The following is a 16969-nucleotide window of genomic DNA, read 5'->3' as shown; positions in this document are numbered from 1 at the left end:
ATTGCGTGACTTCTGCGGGGAAAACGGCTGTTGGAAATACTGGCACCGGAATCTGCCCCTCGCTGCCTTTGACGGGCACAGGGCACAGAGGAGCGGGGCGGCCGTGCAATCGCGGTTGTGCAACGCACCCGACGGCCCGGCTGAGGGGGGCGAGGGCAGCCAGACCCCTCCGACCGAGCCCTCCGTCCTCACCTCGCGTTGCGGGGCGCGCAGCCGGGCTCGCTGGGCCAGCCTGAGGCAGGCAGTTGCCGGTATCGACACTCTTCCCCCATTCCTCCGTGTCAAGTACTCATTCAGATGGCGTCGCCGCCGGACGACCGGCATTACGCTGCGCTCCTGACAGCAAAGCGGCGGCCCATCCCCGCCGCCAGCGGAGGGAGCGCAGACCGGCAGCCACGGCCCCTGCCGACAGGAGCTCTGCCCAGAGGGGCGGCCGCAGCGTTTACCCGCCCCCGGGCTACGCCGCTCCTCCCCGCCGCTCTCAGGGGAGCAGGGCTACGGTACGCTGCACCAAGAACGGGCCACGCCTGGATCGCCTCACGCAGGAGCCGCCACCTTCCCGTAACAGCCGCCCCCGCCCGCCCTCCGTGAGGGGGCGTGGCCCGGGCGGCAAGGCCCGCCTCTCCCCGGGAGGGGGCGCGCCTGGCGCCGGAAGCGTGCGAGGAGGGGGCGAGGCGGAAGTGCGGGCCCTGGGCGATCCCGCGCGCCTCCCGCGCCCCCGACGCTTCCCGCCCCGGCTCTCGTTGCGGCACAAAAGATGGCGGCGAAAACACAGGGCGGCATCCGCCTCAGCGCGGTGAGTGGCGCGGATCCCCCGCAGGGCGAGCGGGGCCCGGGCGGCGCGGCGGGGGAGGGCTCCTGAGGGGACGGTCTCTTTCCTCCTTCGGCGGTCCCCGCTACGGGGGCCCGCGCGGGGCCGGTGCTGTCTGACAGCCGGGGGAAGCGGGGGTGCCTGCGCGAGGCCCGCGGTGGCGGAGGGGCCGGGCGCTCTGGGGAGGAGGGAGCTGCCGTGCCGCCGCTTGTACGGCTCGTTGCGTTCCCTCGGTGAAAGCGGGGAGCGGAGTCTGCCCGGGCCGGGGGCCACGCCTCGCCTCTCCGGGGGTCAAAAGTTGTCGGCCAAGTGTTGGGAAGGGCGGGCTCCGGAGCCCTTCGCCTAAAACAAACCAGCACCCCCCTTCTTGCCTCAGACTTTTCTCTCGTCTTACGCCCTCCCCGGTAGTGTCCTTACCCAGCCCCTGCGCGCTGGGGTTTGGTCGCTTTACCGACGAGAAAAGGCGCGGGTAGAGCGCCCGCCGGCCGCGCTGGGAGCCCCGCTGGCGGGGGGAAGAGCGGGAGCCCCCGGGGGCCGCGGTCCCCAGCTCCAGGGCGGGGTGCGTGGCAGGCCGTGGGGGCTCTGTCATCCATCTCGGCGCAAAATCAGCTAGGTTAGCTGGGGCTGTGCGGGAGGGGAGGTTACAGTCTGTGGGTGGGTTGGTTATTGGGAGCGGGGCGGGGCGGGGCGGGGGGATTTCTCAGTCTGTTGTGACGGGGTTAGTTGTGAACGTAGTGACCTCTAATTGGAAGCTTGTAACTTAAAGTCTTAACTGCTTCTCGTGAGAGGCCTAATCACATTTTAACGAGGGTGATGAATATGCATGGAGTTAAATCCACTACTGTATTGTGCTTTTCAGTCACAGTATTGCTCGTTCCTGTCCTTTGGTGGCAATTGGTCATTTCCTTATTTGTGCTAATACAAATGAAGTTAAAGCTGCTTTCTCGGTTGTTTAATACATCATTGATGAAACAGGATGGTTTTTTAAAGCCTTTCTGACTTAAGCTATCTATGCCTGTAAGTCACACTTACAGTTACAAACACCTGGTTCATAACTTTCCTTATAGCATAGTGGAAAGAAGCTGGATCATTACAGTAACTAACTTGTCAAAAATTTGAGTGAAAAACATATGTTAGTATATTCTCAGCGCTGCTTAAATTACCTTGATATAAATTGCCATGATTGTAGAGGTTAGCTATAAATGTCATCTACTTGAAGTTCAAGAATTACAGTTTCATTTCAAGTCTTTAATTCTTGTAAGTGTTTGAAATCCACAGTTTGTCTGATATATTTTATTAGAGAAGTGTTCTTCTTTAGATAACTGTTTAAAAAAGGAAGAGGAGGGAGGTCTGTCTTTTGTTTTTGATGCATTGTTAGTCTCCTTGAGGGGAAAAATACATCAGCATTAATAATCAGCTTTTGCAAAAAACCTACGTATCGCAAGTCAGACTGCAGTGTTTTAGAATTGTTCTCAAGTTGAAATCACTTTGGCAAGCTGAACTCTTACAGATACAGATGAGAAATTTAAGCTAAAGTTGGTGCAGTTGGTAACTTTCTGAATTATTTTTAGGATGCTGTTTGGTTTTGTTTGTCAGTAGTCATAACTGAAAGTTTACATTCAGTCTATTTCTAGTGAAAGCTGTGATTTTTGTAGGTTTTTGCTAAAGAAGTGAAGCAGCTGATCCAGTTTTTTTAACAGGTTGTATGCTACAGTGTAAAAGGCTCTATTTTCTAGAGAACAGTAGAGAGCTGATGGTCACAGTCTCTTCTGTCAGCAGCTGTTCTTTGGAAATACGTTAGGTTTCACCAAAATATTTCTGTTAGTTTCAGAAGCATATATAAACAACACAGGCAGTGTGAGCGGGCCTGGTAACTCATTCCCACACTGGCATGTATCTCCTTCTGTTGCTCAGTTGCATGATGAGACAGATCAGGGAAGTGATCCAGGTTAAAAATATGATTTAAAAATTATTTTTAATTTGGATCAGCTCCCTGATGTGGTTCATTACAGTCATGTAAGCGGACTAGGATAATTGGGAGGGAGGAAGAAAGGAGAACATATCAGGGAAGAAACAAGCAGCCAGGTGGAATAAAAACAAGAGGGGGGGAAATGGCAGTGGGGTTGTTTCCCAAAAAGTTGCAAAATACTTTTATAAGTCAAGACAAATTGTTCAGTGGTCATTTGATTTGTGCATGCCTTATGCTTTGCAAGGGATGGAAGAGTTCCAGTTTTCTTGGAAAATTAGAATTCCCAAAGCAGTCTGTCATTTTTGAGAGATAAGCTGCCTTATTCTTGAATATTTGCTGGTCATAATTGTAGGAGATGCTCCTCTTACTGCAGCCGAGTCTCTTTGTAACTTGAAGTCTATATGCAGTTTGAAGGAGGGGGAGGTTTAGTTGTCTCTCCAAAAGCAATTGATTTGGCTGCACTTGATCACAGGAGAAAAAGTGAAACTCACAAAAACCCACTTAGTAACAAAATATTTTGGGTCCAGTGAACAAAGCAACTGAATCATCTCAGCTATGGTCATGCTAACATAGCCAAAAGTGAGTGTTCACCAGGGGACTAACTTTTTCTTATGGTACTTATTGAACTTCAGGTATTCATGAGCTAATTAAAGTGGTGGTTTGATGAAATGAAGTGTTAGGGGACAAAATGGGCTTAAATATTTCCTGATGAACTCATCAGGAAATGAAGAGTTGCTACTGACAGCTGGGTATGCTCTGAAGCAAACTATGAAGGTAACACCTTAAAACACTATTCTCCATTTTTTAATCTGGTTTTGTTGCGTGCCCGTGTTTCAATGCCTTACATGAGCAAATGGTGCTATCTGCTCTGAGGCAGTCTTTCCTGTGAAATACCCTGTGGGGTACTCACTCGCCTTTTGCTGGGAGAGGTATTAAAGCCAAGAATCAATTTCTTACAGTTCCCATGTTCCATCCCATATCTTCTCACTTAATGCACCTCTTCACAAATTCCCAGTTCTGTGTACCATCTTCCAGACTTTCTCAAAACCTTACCACTTGAAACAACAATCCAGAGAAGATCAGCATAATTCTTGTGTTTGTTTACAGAAGATGCTGTTTTTTTAAAAGGCTGTTCTTTGCAAAGTTAATCACTAGTATGCAGCAGTGAAATGAGGGATGGAGAAGCATTGTGTTACACAGGCAACGCCTGCAGAGATTTTCTTGCTGTATACATGTATGCTTTGCTTCACAGAAAAAAGTACACTTATCTGTGATTATGTCAGTGTTGGTGACACTGAGGTTCCTTCCTTCATCAGCATTGTCTGGTGACCAGGGGAGGTTCACGACTGAGTTCATGCCTTTACCAAAACTACAGTCAGGACTTTTTGCCAAGTCCATATTGCTGAGCTTACAATGCCAGTAGTAACTCCAGAGGTCCCAGTCTACCTGAGTTGTACGGTTGGAGTTTTCACTGGCTAGCAGCAGAGAAATATTTTAGCAGTGAATTGAGCACATGCTGAATGCTTAAATGTGCATCTGTGTGGTGGGGTTTTCTTAAGTGTTAGTGTTTCTGTTTTGATGAGGGATTTCAGGCGGGGGGGGGGGGGCGACACCAAACAAAACCAGTTGTTTCTTGTGTGTTTTGATCAAGAAGCTTAGAAAGCAAAGGAACAAATGCTGCCAGCACTGTGAAAGGTTGAAGTGCAGAGAATGATACAGAGATCTTAAGATCCACTGAGTTACTGTTTGGCAGAGGAAGAAATAAAAAGATCCTTTTAACCATGTGCCATGGAATATGTGAGGCTTCCATTAATAGGCTTGATGTCATTTTCTTCTTGGATTCTGAGTTATTTATAAGTATCTGTTAGGAATTTGAAAGGGGCACAGTGACTTAGCCTGACTCAATTTACCAGATTTTATAAAACTGGAGTTTTAAAGCACAGATGGCAATGAAGAACATGATGTCTATTCATACTTGTACTCTAGCTTGATGGAGAAATGCAGGGATTAAATTGCAGTCTGAAAGCGTGTCCTGTGCTTTTATGACCTTAAATTGCCAAGAAACCTCACCTTGATTCTACGCTGATCTGAACTAGGGCTGCTGCTGCTGCCTTACTCCTGCCTTACCTGGCTCACGGCTCTAGAATTTGCTTGTAGCATTATTCCTTTTTGCTGATAAATGAACTTGGAGACTTGGAGTGGTTGCTTGCTTTTATACAGTTAGTAAAGTCTAAATAAAAGTGCTTGTCAGTGTAGTAGTTCTATAAAATTTATGAAGTATGGATATGTACACACTATTTTAAACTACTTTTATGATTTTAATCCACATTATCATATATATAAAAATTATGTTTTTTGATATAACTGCACTGTACAAGGACTATTTCCAGTGTTGTGTATTGGTAGATACTGCTTTTTATGCCATCAACGTAACGATGCCAGTGAGACTTAAGCATATATGTGCAGTGAGTTTGTGTTAAAGTCCTTGTGAAAGTATAATTACAGATATTCTCAGTGATAATGCAAGTGCAATTGTATCAGTTTCAGCAGTTAAATTTCTCCAAACATTGCATTGACAAATCCTTAAGTTACATGGATACTTAGTTCTGGTTTTCCTAGTCTTTTAATCAAGGTGAATGTATATGACCCAGGCTTTCATAAATTACTTGAGAATACTTTTGTCACTGATGTCTATAAGCTACATCTCATAAATAGGTACTTTATTTGCATATTCTCATCGAAACCTAGCAGTGGCTACATTCCCCTGGTTACATCTTATTGCAAGTGAGGATAAAATGTATGGGATCAAATTGCTAAAAGCACAAACCACTAGTTGAGAGAATCTGATGGTTGATTTTGATCAATATGGGCAAAAGGAGCAATGGCATCGGACAGTAAGCCACTGAGTATATTAGGTGCTGCTCACTTTTCGAATTAAGTTTAACACTCATGGTTTAAGATGTATGTTTTTAACATTTGACAGTATGTGCTTCTGTTACTAGATTTGGACTAAGGCTCTGATGTTTTCTGTAACGTCTAGCATCAGTATATAGCAATAGTTCCTTATATTTTTATAAAGATAAAGAGAGTTTGATAGGATGATGATATAACCCATGCTCAGAATATAGTATGATATTGTGCTGAATTCTGTATTTCTCTTTTGTCTTTAATAGCTGTATTAATGTTCCCCTTGAAAGGTGTTAGTATGCCAATATTTAAAAATGAATTAAATTACAGCTTTTTGGTAGTGTTGTACGAAACAGCTTCATTTAATGTTACTTTATTTAATGTACTGTTTTCTGGTGTGGTATCACTGAAGAGCGCAAACTAATGCCATTGTTTGTGGTTTGTTTCAGCTTTGTCCAAAGTTCTTGCATACCAACTCTACCAGTCACACCTGGCCTTTCAGTGCAATTGCAGAGCTTATAGGTATGTGGATCAATAGTTAGTTTGCCGGAATACTTGATTTAATCGTTTTTCTTGTTGTAAAACTTTTTTCCTTCAGGTAGGGGAAGGAGTTGATCCTGTTACCATTTAGAATTTTACAACTTTTTCTTTTTTTTTTTGACACAGTCAGACTGACTTGTTTCTTTCTTAACAGCATACATACTACCTGACATCAGTTGCTGGGGCCTTGTAGGATTTGCCAGTTTCATCTTACTGAATTTATTAAGGATTGCCAAATACAGAAGACTGTGCCAGCAAGTGAATTCCGTCTCTTCTAGTCCACCAAATGCAAGCCTACTGCTTTTTGCTGTTCCCAGGCCCAGAGAGTAGTAAGGCTGAGTGCACGTTCCAAAGATGTGTGTGCACACTTGCATCCTGTACATACACAGGTAGCCATGGACAGATTAGCACAGACAGGAGGACAGTAACTTTGCAAGAACCCACATAAACACAAGCAGTGCTTGAAACATGGAACAGCACAAATGGCCTTATTCTATTCCTGCTTCCTGGCTAACCAGGTTTAAAGTTCATTAGTGGTGCGTACGCATACTTTCACTCCTCGCTTATGCTTGCCCATGTTTCTGGGTGTTTCGCCAAGACCTAGGAGTCCTTCCAGTACCTGTGTCCTGGGCTTTTTACCAGTCTCTGGCTTAGACATTGGATCTCAACGGTTGCTGGTTTCTTCCAACTTGTTGTCTTGTCTAACTTGCATTTGCTTTGCTAGCAAACGTCATACAGGTACGCACTGAGAATAGAGAGCACACTCACACGGGAAATCATTTGAAATAGTGTTTAGTAAGAATGTACAACAGGCTAGCACGGGGTCCAATCATACAAGTGTACTGACCAGCAGCCAGCTTGCAATCAGCCTGTGTTATTTGCCGCCCTCGCGCCCCCCGCCCCCCATATTTTACGATTCTTCTGCCATCCACTTGGACCTTTCCCGTTTCTTCAGTGTTTCCTGAAAACATCCAGTAGTAATTTTTGCACATTGTCACAATACCCCTCAAACATCCTAATTTTCTTCTTTTGGGTTACCAAGTTTCTGGTTGAACATCTTCAGGGTTATACTTGAGTGGTTCCTTTTAATGGTCCATCCATCAGTGTCCTAAGAGTTCTGCTCTTTGTTATTGTTTCCGTCATCTCCTGTTAGCTAGGGCTTGTGTATCTCTTTATTAGCTCCTGTTGATCGTCTCGCCTTTTATTTTGAATAGCTGTTAACTGGATATCTTCAGAGTTGCTTGTTTCCCCGAGTTAGGGAGTGATTAGCAGACTTTCTTTAACTGGTTCCTCAAGATAAAGGTGTGGCTTGGAAAGACTTGCCAAGCTTATCTAGAAGTTTGCTGTTGCCAAAGGGAGCAACTCTTCTGGTCACACATTCCTTCGCTTCCTGTGCATGAGTTTTGCTGTTCCTAATCCAGAAAATTAACCTAACAAAAGAAAGTAGGATTTTTTTCAGCTAGATAAGGCCAGAGCTGTCACAAAGGAGGAAGCCAGAACCACATGGCTGTGGGAAGGGCTGGCTGTGTTGGGTAACAAAATATTAAGTTGTTTCAGCTGTTTTATCACCTCGTGCCATACCTGGCTGGAATGATCCTAGATGTGCTGTGCAAGGCATGCAGACTTGTCTTCTTCCTTTACCTCTGGTTTGTCATGTTGCTTTAACAAAGCTTCAAAAGCAGAGTAGCAACATACTGGTTGTAAAGGCTTCTAGTTAGTCATGTTGATTTTAAATAAGTTTTGTAATGTCTTTTGCATGCTATGTAAGGCTATACCTTATGCCAAATATAAAATAATATAAATAGGGTTAATTATGGAGGTCTGAATTTTAGTTTATGCAAACTTACCTAAAACGATAATGGTCTGTATGCTAAAACTTGCCTTTTCAGCTCTAGTCCTTCCTGTCAACTTTTTGCTGGTTATGTTGCTGGCTTCTCTCATTAGTCCTCAGTCAGATTAAATTTAGGTGAACTAATGGTGATACTTGGAAGAGGATAAATGGGACATCTAGAGAGAGTTGATGAGCTAGCAAATGAGAAGACTTCTACAAAGTATGGTCTTAGAAGAATGCTTGCAAACTTTCAATTGTATTTGAAATGTCGTCTTTTGTTGATGCTGAAATACATTTTATGAACTTTTTCACTGTGGTTGCAATTTGTACTTCATGCTTATAGAAAGCAAGCTACAAAACTGTGATTTCTTTTCATAGGCCGCGAAGTTGGCTTGAGCTGTTTATCTATAGCTCTCAGTTGAACCTGCAAAACAGGCAGTGAGGCAGGGGCACTGCCTCCTGCTGTGCCATCACAGCACTCCCCTCCTCCTCCTCCGTATTCTTCCCCCCCTCACAAATTCCATGAGTAGCACAGTGCTGGGGAAGGGGGAGGGTGGGAGGGAAAGAGGTGTGAGAAAGTGGTGTTAGGGCAGATGAGATTTAAACTGGCTTTGCTGCCAAGAAATGTTTGTGGAGCCATGGTTTCAGTTTCATTTGCGGTAGCAATGCTGCAAGCTCTTTCAAATCCTGTAAATAGAAAATCTAGTTTAAAGCATTTTGAACTTCCATTCTGTTAAAGTCATACCTTCTTAGATTTGAACAACTTGCACTAGTAAAATACATATTTGTGATGCTCAGCTCTGTTAATATGGAATTGATGTGGTAGCAGAGTAGCAATAACTTTTTCACCTAAATCTCCTGCACCTGTGGAGTCAAAATTCTGTATTTCATGGAACTATCTGGGATGCAGGGAGTTGGACTTCAGTGTTTTTGCTTGCTTTTTTTAGTGTCTCAAATTTGATTATCTGAAGTTGTGATAGTATTTCAAATCTGATTTCCCAATTAAAAGGCCCACAGGCGTGCAGCAGATAAGATGTTGTTGCAGCCACGTGTATTAGTGATGTGCCGTTGTCTGCATTGTGGACAATAACCTTAGCCTCCTGAGAGCCAGTCAGAAAAGATGTTTATGTGGCTGGGAGAAAGTACATATTGCAACAGCTGCTTGGGAGACAGGAAATGAAAGTAGAAACTTGTCTTGGTTTCATTTTCTGTTCTTGTGTTTGAGTCACTCATCTCCACCTAAGTTTTTGCCCATATATTACTGTCATCTGTAATAGCTGCAAAATTGTGTTTTGTTTTCAGGCAAGGTTTGCCAGGTTTTGATGCAGCTATTTCATCATAATGTTTTGATTTAGTGTTGTCATCTATAAAGAAGATAGTGTTTTAGGAGACTTAGGTTTTAGCATAACATTTACTTTATTAAAAACTATGGCTGCTTGCTTCTGTGCAAAAGCTGACTAATATTCAGTGACTTAGCTGAGAAATTTATATCTATGCCAGCACGAAATTTCTGCAACTATATTACATACCTAACTGCAGAGCTGAAAAATGGCTGCAATTTTAAAGCTCCATTAGTTTAGCATGTCACTTTTCAGGGTCATAGGCCCACGATTAGGGAACTACGTTAAGCTGCCGTATTCACCGAATAAACATATGTGCAAGCATAGCACCATAATAAAGTTAGGGACCATATAGCTGTTTGGCAGTGTTGCAAGGCTAACATTTGGCACATTGCTGGATAAGGCTCTGTTGCATGCTACATATGAATTTAAGTAACTTTGGAAGAGTTACTATCTGATATCTTCACTGGAATTAAACACTGTAAAATATGTTCACACTTAAACCTGTTTAATTTTTGTTTTTTAGTATCCCACTCCTCTTTGCTTCCTTTCTCTTCAGATAATGCTTATGATCCAGATGTGAGTGCTAAACAGATATGGATAGACAAAACGGTGATAAACGACAATATATGCTTGACATTCACTGATAATGGAAACGGTATGAACTCAGAGAAGCTGCACAAAATGCTAAGGTGGATAACCTCTTTTGCATTTTTTTTCTTGTAAAAATTCCAGCTTCTAGTTCTGTTTTTGCTCAACTTATTCCTTTTTCTCATATGTAATCGACTAATTTTGTCCATGAACTTAACATTTCTGAAGGTGAGCGATTACTTAAGTGAAACTCTGGAATAGACAGATGCTAGTAAAACTTTCACACAACTTTGTCAGTGTATTTTTATCTCACAATTTCCTTTTATCCTTTCTGTCAACCTTTCCATCTAACTTTCTGTGCAGTTGTGCTGCGTAAACTCTCTGTAATGCCCTTTAGTGGAGCTAAGGAGAATTTAATATTCTATTTTTATTTTTTTTAATTCAAGATTGCTTTAGTTTAAGTTAGCAAGCAAGAGAAAAAGGGAGATTCAGTTCAAACCCTTTGGAGTATTGAAAATAGAGGGTATTGTGGAAAAATTAAGGGAATGATAATTATATTGATGTGGTTTGTCTATTTATCTTTATTCTGTAGGGTTTGAACTGATCTTTCTGCAACTTTTGTTTCTACATTTAGCAAAGAGGTTGCTGTTCAGTTGCTTTTTTTAGTATGAAAGGTTGCTCTGCCTGCAGATAAATCTCTGGATTTAAACTTGATTTCAAACTTGTTTTTCTTTTTCTGTTAGATACCATAATTAATAGCTTGCTTGCTAAATTCCATGTTCCATATACAGTTACCTGTTTTACTGTAAATGTAATGTGTAGTTACTAATGGAAAATTTGTAGATCACGCATTTTCAAGCAAGCAGGGGGGGGAAGCTTTAGGGGCTTTTCTTAGTGTTTATGGTGAAGCCACAGGGATAACTAGTAGAACAGTATAAGAAAGTGTATTGCATAATTCCAGACAGATGATACTTCTTTTGCATACTTAAAGATGAAAGTAAATTTCCCTGAATTCTTGCAGTGTGGTTTTAGCAATGTTGTATGGGTAACATTCAGGATTTGCTTAACTGTACATTGTTTAATTGTACAGTAGTTCCTGGTCTCTAAAACAAGAGATTAGCTCATTGTGTTTAAGTCTAATTTGGTAAATCTTGCATGCATCTTTTGGGTTTTCAAGTTTTATAGGGCTTTTTACACTCTGCTAATGTGTTCGTATGTTTCAGCTTTGGCTTCAGTGAGAAATCTGTGATGAATGGCCGTGTTCCAGTAGGACTGTATGGAAATGGGTTTAAATCGGGGTCCATGCGCCTGGGAAAAGATGCAATAGTCTTCACCAAGAATGGAGAAACCATGAGTGTGGGCCTGTTATCTCAGACTTTCCTTGAAGTCACAAAAGCAGAACATGTCATGGTTCCTATAGTGACGTTCAACAACCAACATATCCTTTCAACAATTTTTGAATGTAAAGTTGTGGGTGCATGCAAAATTTAGATTATAATATCAGTAAAGGAAATCTCCTTGTCTAGTCTTATGGATACCCTAAATAAATTGTAAGATGCAAGGAAGACTAATTTGCTAAAGCCTTTAAATTTGTAGGAGCTCTGAGATGTGGGATGAGAACCTGTGAAGTAAGTACAGGATACTGTTGCAGAAGTTTCCTTATCTTCTGAAAGCTTACTTCATTACTCTCCTTAACATAATGCTTACGACAGATAAGTGATCCAACAGAATCCAAAAACAGCCTGAAGGCCATCTTGACACATTCTTTATTTTCTACTGAGGAGAAATTACTGGCAGAGCTAGATGCTGTAATAGGAAAAAAAGGAACGAGAATTATCATTTGGAATCTTAGAAGGTAAGGTGAAGTCCAGTCTCTTATATAAATCTCTCGTTTAGTTTGTTATCTTTCAGTGTATGCAAACATACAAGGGGGTTTTTGTAGAATAATTCCAAAAGGTTGTGAGCAGTTAGCTGTAACTGGGAAACTAGACTCAAACTCGCATGATTGAAGGGCTGTAATGTAGCATTGAGAACTGTTGCTAATATCTCAAGCAACAAAGCAGAAGGAAAGAGAATGTAAAGGACTTCATATTTTCCTTTGATAAGATACTGTTGCCTTTGCCAGATGGAAAATTGAAATAGATAAATTATAAATCCGTTATTTCAGACCTATGAAATTATAAATGCAAAAATTAAAAAAAAAATGTATGTAGAGGCAAATAGTACTAGCTTTTTAAGTTTGGAGTCAGCAGTATCCTTCTAGAGGGATCTAGACCTTCCTAAACTTCTTAACTGTTTATCATAAGATAAATACACACAACTGTATTTTTTTACTTGGATTTCTATTTATCTTATTTATCTACTTGCCTCTGTTGGATTCTTCACAGCAGTATAGATTTCCAGCCTTTTCTAGCTTTGACTTGCTTGTTGCTTTTTTTTTTTTTAAACAGCTATTGCTGTAGCAGTGGCAGATGGGTGTCATCACTTCCCACCTTCTTTCCCTTTCCTTCACATTTTTGCTGCTGCCTTATTAGCAGGGAACCTGTCTGATGGTCTGTCCAGAAAAGCTTTAGCATGCCTTTAACTGTGGTGGCACTAATTGATTGGGAAGATGTTGTTTTGTATTGTGTTCTTAAATGTTTAGCTTACTGTATTTTTGAATACCTGAAATAACAAGGTATCCATAGGAAGCAATTTTGAACTGTGTCAGTCCTATGGATTTGGCAAGAAACTAGCTTGTTTTTCAGTTTCTTATCTTTATTGTTGCCCGTCAGAAAAAGGGGGGGGTGGGGGGGTGGGTGGCAGGAAACCACACCTGGATGAGTATAGATTACATGTTACAGGACAAAAAATATCTTGGTCAATTATAGCAAGTGAAGAGTTTAGGGTTTTTTTATTTTATTAATTTCTTGCAAATATTAGAGCCCTGAATCAGTCTTAGCTTAGGAGATTTTAATACAGGAAAGCTGGAGGTAACAAATGTATTACTGTATAATTCTGGTTGTTTTCCCTTGCCACCTGCTTCATAAGAAAAACTCACTTCCTTTACGCTTCAGAAATGAATTTACATTGCCTAGGTAGACTTTCATTTATTTTTAGGTATGAACATTTTTAGGAATGTGCTTCACTTCATTGCTTAAGCAGAAGAAAATACAGTGAACTCAACTGACTGGGCAGGATAACTTTCGTGTTCTGAATTTTGGAGTGTATTCATGGGAAGTAGTGAGAAAGAACACTTTTTGGGGGGTTCATGTTGTTTCTCATATGTTGTAGTCGAATCTGCTTTAAAGAAACCCAGCTATTTCAGAATTAAAAGACTTTATTTCCGGAATATTTGTGCTAACTACAATATATCTCAAATGTTGTGCAAAGGTACTGCCAGTATACTGCAGTGTATGCATCTGCAACTAAATATAGTGTATACATCTGGTGAGTGGTGTGATAAGAAACTGTTATAATTATTGAGTTGGAAGGTTGTGGTGAGTGTTATTAAAAATCTTAGGAAGGCAATTTGTAGTGTTCAGAAATTTTTGGATTTAGAAGGAATGCCTGTGTCTTTGTGCATCCAGAATTTAAAGCCGCTACTGACTGCTTTTATTTTTTAAGAGTGACCTGTTTAGAATTAAGTTAGAATTCATGACTGTCTCACTTGCTATCACTTCTCTTGTATTCCTTGGATATCAGAAAGGAACTGGTGAACTTCATTTTTGTGAATTTTAGCAAATCTGTGAGGAAAAGCACCATGGCTCAAACGAATTCCCTTTCTCTTGTATCTTTGTGATAACCGCTACGTCCACCACAATATCTCATCTTGTGTTGGCTTTTTTTTTTCCATAATTAGTGTATTTTTTAATCTTATTTCTTAGAGATAAAAATGAAAAAACAGAGTTTGACTTTGACAAGGATAAATATGACATCAGAATTCCGGAAGACTTAGATGAAACAGGCAAAAGAGGATACAAAAAACAAGAGAGACTGGACCAGATTGTTCCAGAAAGTGACTACTCACTGCGAGTATGTATAACATCTTTTAAAATGTGTTTGTTCATTTTTGGAAGCTGGAGGGTGTATGTTTTTGTTTTAATATAATGTAGTATACTACAGAAGTGTTGACTGGGGGTGGAGGATGAATGTCAGAATTTAAATGTTATGGCAATATGTCAACATTAATTTTGAAAATTGAAGGTGGAATGTATTTGTGAACTTGTGTTAACATTTGCTGCTTATTTAGAAGAAAATTACTGGGTTTTATGTAGTCTTGTGAATAACTTTTGCTGTTAAACGTAGCCATCATTATTGACTAAGGAGCAAGAAGGAAATGCAAACAGTAGCTTCAGAAATTAAAGCGGGGGGGGCGTTGTCAGCAGAGTAAACATTCCATTGTAGTGCAGGTATACATGCATATAGTGCTGATGCTATGCCCATGTGGATCTTTTAAAACAGATAGGTTTTGGTTGGCAAAGTGTGATTTCTAGGTTTCAAAAAGAGGTAAAGGAATGGGGAAGCAGCTCCGTTGTTTGAATACATGCATGCAGATAGGGACAAGGCTTTTCTGTAGGCTAACTGATAGGACCGTTGTCTCCACTATTAATTCATAAGCTTTGAAGGCTTCTTTTTGTAAGAAAGTGCAACTGGAATTACTAGGTGTTCTGAGCACTTCTTGTGGATAATATTCAGAAGTATTATTCCAATTGAACTAAAACCTTCAATTATTCTAAGACTTGGTGAAGTCCTGTATGCACTTCAATTGTTTGAAGCTGTAAATAAAATGATAAATGAAATGCAAATTAAAATTCATAGATCGACATGTTTATAAGAAGATCACATAGCTGTTATCAAGCTATGATAGTATGCAGTTTGAAACAAGGTTAACACGCTTAGTTTTGTTATTTTAAAGTTTGTAGTAGAATTTTTAAGCTCTCAATAGGGAATAAGAAAAGAGACTTGTGTGTTTAATTGAGAGCTCTTTTAGTGGTAAAACTGCATCTTCAGGCACTTGATTAACCTTGTCATAGTCATAAAAGTTGTCCTTCAATTGCTATTCATGTAATTTGTGATATATGTATGCTTATTATGCACACTTGCATTTCCTATATTTCTGGATTCAAGTTGGAAAAAACCACATTTCATAAGATTAAATAAAAACTTGAGTTTGTCTTCCTAAACATAATGTGTATTGTAAAGTATTAATATCTTGAGGTTTTGGTGTTTTTTAATAACAGGAGTTATTGTATGTTTTGTAGGCTTATTGCAGTATTTTGTATCTGAAGCCAACAATGCAGATCATTCTGCGAGGACAAAAAGTAAAAACACAGCTGGTTTCCAAAAGCCTTGCCTTCATTGAACACGATATATATAGGCCAAAGTTTTTGAATGTATCCTTTGCTAATATTTATATCAGTGCACACTGAATTTAATGATGTGACTTTTTATGTAAGCTTTCTGGATTCTGCTGGGTATGTTGCAGTTATATTCATGTGATTTTTTTTTTTTTTTTTTAAAGACATACTGAAGGAATTATCTCAATATAAAAAAAGAAAGTTCCAGGGCCCAGTTCAGAATGAACAGGCAGAGTAACTATATTTTTGTGTTACATGAGATTAGCCAGATTTTTCCTTAATATCTGGTAAAAGGCTAAAACTGTAAGAATTACTTTTGGATTTAACTGCAGAAACAAAGATCATTATGGAATAATGATGTACCATAAAAACAGACTCATCAAAGCTTATGAAAGAGTTGGCTGTCAATTAAAGGTAAGAAATTAAAGCTCAAAAACATCTTAACAACTTTAGAAATAATTTTCACTCAAATGCTGATTTTAAAAAAGAATACAGATGGAAACTAGGATATCGATGTATCCTTTATAAAACCACCTTTTTTAGTTTGTGCAGCAGTTAAAAATTGTATTAAATTATATGCAGTTGTTTTAATGTTTGTTTTTTGAAACTAAGTTTGATAACACAAAATACGGGCCTGATCGTATCTTTCAGGACAAAAAGGGGGTGGAACAGAGGACTTCTTATTTAGGGTGTTTGTGTGAAGAGTTTCTTTTTGGAGAGGAATTGTAAGCCAGAAAATTGTTTTTACCTAGTGTATATATAGCTTATAATTACCTCTGACAAACTCTTGCAGTATTAGCATAGAATATATGTTGTTTTTCCTGATAGATCTTAATTTCTTACAGGCAAACAACATGGGTGTTGGTGTAGTTGGGATTATTGAATGCAACTTCCTAAAACCAACACATAACAAACAAGATTTTGACTACACAAATGAATACAGGTAAATGTATATTTTTATGTAGACTTTCTATTGAAGAGTGTTGTTCACTGTGACGATAAAGGCTTCTTATTTCTAAGTAATAAGAATAAAAACTTATGTTCCATCATTAAACTGCATGACTGTTCTGAACAGTAGAGGTGGGATGTTTAAATCTACACTGGTCATACTGCATTCATTGTGCAGTCAGTGAAGTCTATAGAGTATCATATACACATCACTTTAATGCAGATGCCCTAAAAGTGGTTGGTTCCAATTCTGCCCCTCACTGGTTGTAAAATGAGCACAGAATCACTTGCTGAGATGTGGATATTTGTATGGCACATGACTAAAATTGTGATACATGAATCTCACACTGTCAACTTCGTTCATAAAAATTTTCGTTCAGTATCTTTTGGAAAAGCTTTGTTGGATATTTTTGAGCCTTTCTTTTCAATTTCTTTCCTAAGAGTGGACTTGAATGCCCTTAAATCCTCTGCTACCTGACAGAGCCTTTTAAAATATCTGACATATCAAGGCAGCAGTGATTTGGGACATTGCTTTGTTTCAGTTCTTATTTCTAACTCAGACTTGCCACTTTTTCACAAATCTGCATCCATCCCATCAGTTAGTATCTAATGTGATATTTCCTATAGTTAAACTGTGAACCAGATTGGTTATCTAGTCTGACTTAAAATTTTCAGAGATAATAATTATTTTTA

At 40.1% G+C, this 16969-nt stretch overlaps 1 protein-coding gene across 1 annotated transcript in view; it reads left to right on the top strand.

Moving 5' to 3' along the window:
- Window positions 1–740: 740 nt before the first annotated feature.
- The window catches only part of MORC3 (MORC family CW-type zinc finger 3), a 28232-nt gene continuing 12003 nt past the window's right edge, over window positions 741–16969 (top strand). Inside the window, exons 1-9 of the mRNA XM_059820896.1 lie at window positions 741–796; window positions 6137–6209; window positions 9958–10090; window positions 11213–11427; window positions 11697–11844; window positions 13856–14003; window positions 15233–15364; window positions 15623–15742; window positions 16174–16271. Of these exons, the coding sequence (XP_059676879.1) occupies window positions 758–796; window positions 6137–6209; window positions 9958–10090; window positions 11213–11427; window positions 11697–11844; window positions 13856–14003; window positions 15233–15364; window positions 15623–15742; window positions 16174–16271 (1106 nt within the window). The 5' untranslated portion in view covers window positions 741–757. The remainder of the gene's footprint in view (window positions 797–6136; window positions 6210–9957; window positions 10091–11212; window positions 11428–11696; window positions 11845–13855; window positions 14004–15232; window positions 15365–15622; window positions 15743–16173; window positions 16272–16969) is intronic.

Source organism: Gavia stellata, chromosome 1 (assembly GCF_030936135.1).
Source record: "Gavia stellata isolate bGavSte3 chromosome 1, bGavSte3.hap2, whole genome shotgun sequence".
Taxonomy (NCBI): Eukaryota; Metazoa; Chordata; class Aves; order Gaviiformes; family Gaviidae; genus Gavia; species Gavia stellata.
Note: the sequence above shows the minus strand (reverse complement) of the source record. Positions and strands in the feature narration are given on the sequence as shown.